This window comes from Chiloscyllium plagiosum, unplaced genomic scaffold (assembly GCF_004010195.1).
Source record: "Chiloscyllium plagiosum isolate BGI_BamShark_2017 unplaced genomic scaffold, ASM401019v2 scaf_14919, whole genome shotgun sequence".
In the NCBI taxonomy this organism is placed as follows: Eukaryota; Metazoa; Chordata; class Chondrichthyes; order Orectolobiformes; family Hemiscylliidae; genus Chiloscyllium; species Chiloscyllium plagiosum.
The window spans coordinates 223-6508 of NW_025215208.1; the positions used below are offsets into that span (position 1 = coordinate 223).

The 6286-nt window shown below is 49.4% G+C and overlaps 1 protein-coding gene across 1 annotated transcript in view; it reads right to left on the bottom strand.

Moving 5' to 3' along the window:
- Nucleotides 1-2472: 2472 nt before the first annotated feature.
- LOC122548212 (dynein axonemal heavy chain 14-like) overlaps nt 2473-6286 on the bottom strand; it is a gene marked incomplete at its 3' end in the record, with an annotated part of 56282 nt that continues 52468 nt past the window's right edge. Inside the window, exon 8 of the mRNA XM_043686757.1 lies at nt 2473-2632. Coding sequence (XP_043542692.1) covers nt 2473-2632 — 160 coding nt within the window. The remainder of the gene's footprint in view (nt 2633-6286) is intronic.

A 6286-nucleotide genomic window follows, 5' to 3' on the forward strand; every position in this document is an offset into this window, starting at 1 on the left:
GTCACACTTCCCGCTCAGTCAGTAAGAGGGTTTGTCACACTCCCAGCTCACTGAGTGTGAGGGATTGTCACACTCCCCGCTCACTGTGAGTGATTGTCACATTCCCAGCTCACTGAGTGTGAGGGATTGTCACATTCCCAGCTCACTGTGTGTAAGGGATTGTCACACTCCCCGCACAGTCAGTATGAGCGATTGTCACACTCTCCGTTCAGTGTGAGGGATTGTCACACTCCCCGCTCTCTGAGTGTGAGGGATTGTCACTTTCCCCGCTCACTGAGTGTGAGGGATTGTCACACTCCGCACTCAGTCAGTGTAAGGGATTGTCACACTCCCTGCACAGTCAGTGTGAGGGATTGTCACACTCCCCGCTCAGTGTGAGGGATTGTCACACTCACCGCTCAGTGTGAGGAATTGTCACACTCCCCGTTCAGACAGTGTGAGGGATTGTCACACTCCCCACACAGTCAGTGTGTGGGATTGTCACACACCCCACACAGTCAGTGTGAGGGATTGTCACACTCCCCGTTCAATCAGTAAGAGGGTTTGTCATACTCCCAGCTCACTGAGCGTGAGGGATTGTCACACTCTCCGTTCAGTGTGAGGGATTGTCACACTACCCGCTTAGTGTGAGGGATTGTCACGCTCTCTGCTCAGTCAGTGTGAGGGATTGTCACACTCCCCACACAGTCAGTGTGAGGGATTGTCAAACTCCCCGCTCAATCAGTAAGAGGGTTTGTCACACTCCCAGCTCACTGAGTGTGAGGGATTGTCACACTCCCCGCTCGGTGTGAGGGATTGTCACATTCCCAGCTCAATGAGTGTGAGGGATTGTCACACTCTGCTCACTGACTGTGAGTGACTGTCACACTCCCCACTCACTGAGTGTAAGGGATTGTCACACTCCCCGCTCAGTGTGAGGGAATGTCACATTCCCCGCTAACTGAGTGTGAGGGATTGTCACGCTCTCTGCTCAGTCAGTGTGAGGAATTGTCACACTCCCCGTTCAGTCAGTGTGAGGGATTGTCACACTCCCCACTCAGACAGCGCGAGGGATTGACACACTCACTGTTCAGTCAGTGTGAGGGATTGTCACACTCCCCACACAGTCAGTGTGTGGGATTGTCACACACCCCACACAGTCAGTGTGAGGGATTGTCACATTCCCCACACAGTCAGTGTGAGGGATTGTCACGCTCCCCGTTCAATCAGTAAGAGGGTTTGTCACACTCCCAGCTCACTGAGTGTGAGGGATTGTCACACTCTCCGTTCAGTGTGAGGGATTGTCACACTACCCGCTTAGTGTGAGGGACTGTCATGCTCTCTGCTCAGCCAGTGTGAGGGATTGTCACACTCCCCACACAGTCAGTGTGAGGGATTGTCACACTCCCAGCTCACTGAGTGTGAGGGATTGTCACACTCCCCGCACAGTCACTGTGAGGGATTGCCACACTCCCCGCACAGTCAGTGTGAGGGATTGTCACACTCTCTGCTCACTGACTGTGAGTGACTGTCACACTCCCCGCTCACTGTGTGTAAGGGATTGTCACACTCCCCGCACAGTCAGTATGAGGGATTGTCACACTCTCCGTTCAGTGTGAGGGATTGTCACACTCCCTGCTCACTGAGTGTGAGGGATTGTCACACTCCGCACTCAGTCAGTGTAAGGGATTGTCACATTCCCCGCTCAGTGTGAGGGAATGTCACATTCCCCGCTCACTGAGTGTGAGGGATTGTCACACTCTCCGTTCAGTGTGAGGGATTGTCACACTACCCGCTTAGTGTGAGGGATTGTCACGCTCTCTGCTCAGCCAGCGTGAGGGATTGTCACATTCCCCACACAGTCAGTGTGAGGGATTGTCACACTCCCCCCACAGTCAGTGTGAGGGATTGTCACACTCCCCGCTCAATCAGTAAGAGGGTTTGTCACACTCCCAGCTCACTGAGTGCGAGGGATTGTCACACTCCCCGCTCGGTGTGAGGGATTGTCACATTCCCAGCTCAATGAGTGTGAGGGATTGTCACACTCTCTGCTCACTGACTGTGAGTGATTGTCACACTTCCCGCTCACTGTGTGTAAGGGATTGTCACACTCCCCGCTCTGTCAGTATGAGGGATTGTCACACTCTCTGCTCAGTCAGTGTGAGGGATTGTCACACTCACTGTTCAGTCAGTGTGAGGGATTGTCGCACTCACCGCTCTGTCAGTGTGAGGGATTGTCACACTCCCCGCTCAATCAGTAAGAGGGTTTGTCACACTTCCCGCTCACTGTGTGTAAGGGATTGTCACACTCCCCGCACAGTCAGTATGAGGGATTGTCACACTTCCCGCTCTGTCAGTGTGAGGGATTGTCACACTGTCCGTTCAGTGTGAGGGAATGCCACACTCCCCGCACAGTGTGAGGGAATGCCACACTCCCCGCACAGTGTGTGGGATTGTCACACTCCCCGCACAGTGAGCGTGTGGGAATCTCACCTTCTCCGGGATCTTGTCCTTGTCGAGTTGGAGGAGATGTTTCAGGAAACTTGGGTCTCCAAGGAGCAGCTTTGCTGTTGTCCACTGAGGGCTCTTCTGTAGCAGCACACAGACCGCGTTCATCACCTTGAGAACCAGAATCGGGGGGCTGGTGTACACTCTACACACACACACATTCCTCAGTGTTAGTCTTCGCAGAGACGACAAACTGTTTATTATTTCTCGTTTGTTGGTGCAATGGGAAGACATGGATATTGTTTCAGTTTTGGAGGTGTTCTGACTTGGTACTGAGACGTCAGGAGGCCGATTTGTTTTCTTGCATTTTAAAATAAATTTTGGAATTTTTGAACTGAGGGAAATTATCTCGTAATTTAGTGCCTGAAATAAATGGGTGGGAAAGCACCTATCTGTGGATGTGTACTCTGAAAATTAGGCAGAGAATATTCTGGAGGGTTATTATCTGAAAGATAGAATCCTCAGATGGAAATGAATGGAGACCACGGCAGGTTAGTGCAGAGGAGAAATGGGCCAAAGTGCACCAGATTGTGTTGCCGGGAGCACACAGACAGGAGGTGTTACGGGTAGCACATGAACTACCTGTAGGAGGTCACTTGGGGGTATGAAAGACTCAGGCTAAGGTACAAAAACATTTTTATTGGCCTGGAGTGCACAAGGATGTGGTTACCTTTGCCGTACGTGTCATACATGCTAAATGGTAGGTCGGCCACAGGGCGGTAATAAAACCAGCCCCTTTGTTGCCAATTCCTGCATTTGAAGACCCTTTCACACGGGTTATAATTGATTGTGTAGATCCCCTCCCGAGAACCAGGAGAGAGAAAGAACTGGAGAAACAGGTGTTAGTTACTGCCCCGCAGAGTGAGGAATCAAATCCAGATGATGTGGATTTTGATGTGACTCAAAATGGATTAAAAAATGAAGAAGTCCTTGAGGAGTGGGATAGGTCAGTGAGCCATCTGCCTCAGGAGTGTAGAACACAGCTGTAAGATTTGTTACTGCAGTATAAAAACATATGTAAGAATCAGATAGTGAGGAAGGATGCTTTTGTACATGAAATAGACGTAGGGAATACTGCTCTGATAAAACAACACCCCTATCAGCTTAAACCTTTCAAAGTCAGACAGGTCCAGGTGGAGGTGGAGGCCATGCCCAACGAGAACATCATTGAACCAAGCCCGAGCGATTGGAGTTCGCTGATCGTCTTAGTTCCCAAACCTGATGGGACTCAACGGTTCTGTGTGGATTATCGGAAGGTCAATGCTGTTACAATGCCAGTGAAATTGTGAGACTAACTAAGAGGAAAAAGGATGCATACATAAGGTCTCAGCAACAGAGGTCAGGCATAGCCTTGGAAGAATATCGGGTATGTAGGACCAATCTGAAACAAGGAATTAATAGGGCCAAAAGGGGCCATGAGACATCCTTAACAAGCAGGGTTAAGGAAACCCCAAAGCCTTTTATTTGTATATGAGGTGTAAGAGGGTAATGAGGGAAAGGGTTGGCCCACTCAAGGACAAAGGAGGAAAGTTATGCACGGAGTCAGAGAAAATGGATGATATTCTTAATGTGTACTTTGGATCGTATTCACCAAGGAGGGGATATGACAGATTAGATTAGATTCCCTACAGTGTGGAAACAGGCCCTTCAGCCCAAACCGACCCTCCAAAGAGTAACCCATCCAGACCCATTTCCCTCTGACTAATGCTCCCAACACTACGGGCAATTTAGCATGGCCAATTCACCTGACCTGCACATCTTTGGACTGGGGGAGGAAACTGGAGCTCCCAGAGGAAACCCACGCAGACACTGGGAGAATGTGCAAACTCCACACAGACAATCGCCCAAGGCTGGAATCGAACCTGGGACCCTGGTGCTGTGAGGCAGCAGTGCTAACCACTGAGGCACCGGGCCACTCCAGGATGTTGAGGTTAGGAATAGATCTTTAATTACTCTGGGTCAAGTCGGCATAAAAGGCATTAAGGTGGACAAGTCCCCAGGTCCAGATGAGATCTATTCCAGGTTACTGAGGGAAGCGAGAGAGGAAATAGCTAGGGCTTTAATAGATACCTTTGCAGCATTTTTAAACATGCGTCAGGTCCTGGAGGTCTGAAGAATTGCTCATGTTGTCCCCTTATTGAAGAAGGGCAGCAGGGATAATCCAGGTAATTACAGACCGGTGAGCCTGACGTAAGTGGTAGGGAAGCTGCTGGAGAAGATACTGAGGGATAGGATCTATTCCCATTTGGAAGAAAATGGGCTTATCCGTGATAGGCAACATGGTTTGGTGCAGGGAAGGTCCTGTCTTACAAACTTAATAGAATTCTTTGAAGAGGTGACAAAGTTGATTGGTGAGGGAAGGGCTGTAGATGTCATTCACATGGACTTCAGTAAGGCGTATGATAAGGTTTCCCATGGTAGGCTGATGAGGATAAGGTTGTGTGGGGTCCAGGGTTACTAGCTAGATGGACAGGGAACTGGCTGGGCAACAGGAGACAGAGAGCAGTCGTGGAAGGGAGTGTCTCAAAATGGAGAACTGTGACCAGTGGTGTTCCTTAGGGATCTGTTCTGGGACCACTATTGTTTGTGATATACATAAATGATCTGGAGGAAGGTATAGGTGGTCTGATTAGCAAGTTTGCAGGTGACACTGAGGTTGGTGGAGTAGCAGACAGTGAAGGGGACTGTCCGAGAATACAGCAGAATATGGATAGATTAGAGAGTTGGGCAGGGAAATGACAGATGGAGTTCAATCTGGGCAAATGTGAGGTGATGCATTTTGGAAGATCCAATTCAAGAATGAACTAGATGGTAAATGGAAAAGCCCTGTAGAAAATTGATGTACAGAGAGATCTGGGTGTTCAGGGCCACCATTCTCTGAAGGTGGCAACACAGGTCAATAGAGTGGTCAAGAAGGCATACGGCATGCTTTCCTTCATCGGACAGGGTATTGAGTATAAGAGTTGGCAGGTCATGTTACAGTTGTATAAGACTTTGGTTCAACCACATAGAGTCATAGAGATGTACAGCACAGAAACAGATCCTTCGGTCCAACCCGTCCATGCTGACCAGATATCCCAGCCCAATCTAGTCCCACCTGCCAGCACCCGGCCCATATCCCTCCAAACCCTTTCCTATTCATATACCCATCCAGATGCCTTTTAAATGTTGCAATTGTACCAGCCTCCACCACTTCCTCTGGCAGCTCATTCCACACACGTACCACCCTCTGCATGAAAAGGTTGCCCCTTAGGTCTCTTTTATATCTTTCCCCTCTCACCCTAAACCTATGCCCTCCAGTTCTGGACTCAAATACTGTGTACAGTTCTGGTCGCCATATTACCAGAAGGACGTGGATGCTTTGGAGAGGGTGCAGAGGAGGTTTACCAGGATGCTGCCTGGTATGGGGGGCGCGAGCTATGAAGAGAGGTTGAATAGATTGAGGTTGAGGTTAGGAATAGGAAAGGTGAGGTCACCCGTTAGGAGTCTTTTACAGGCCTCCTAATAGTCCTAGAATCATTGAAGAAAGGATAGGGAAGGTGATTCAGGAGATGAGTGGCAGTAATAGGGTGGTTGTTATGGGGGACTTTAACTTTCCTGATATTGATTGGGAAAGCTATAGCTCAAATTCGTTAGATGGGTCAGTGTTTGTTCAATGTGTGCAGGAGAGTTTCCTGACACAATATGTAGACAGGCCAACAAGAGGTGAGGCCATACTGGATTTGGTTCTGGGTAACGAACCAGGCCAGGTGTTAGAATTAGAGGTAGGTGAGCAATTTGGGGATAGTGACCATAATTC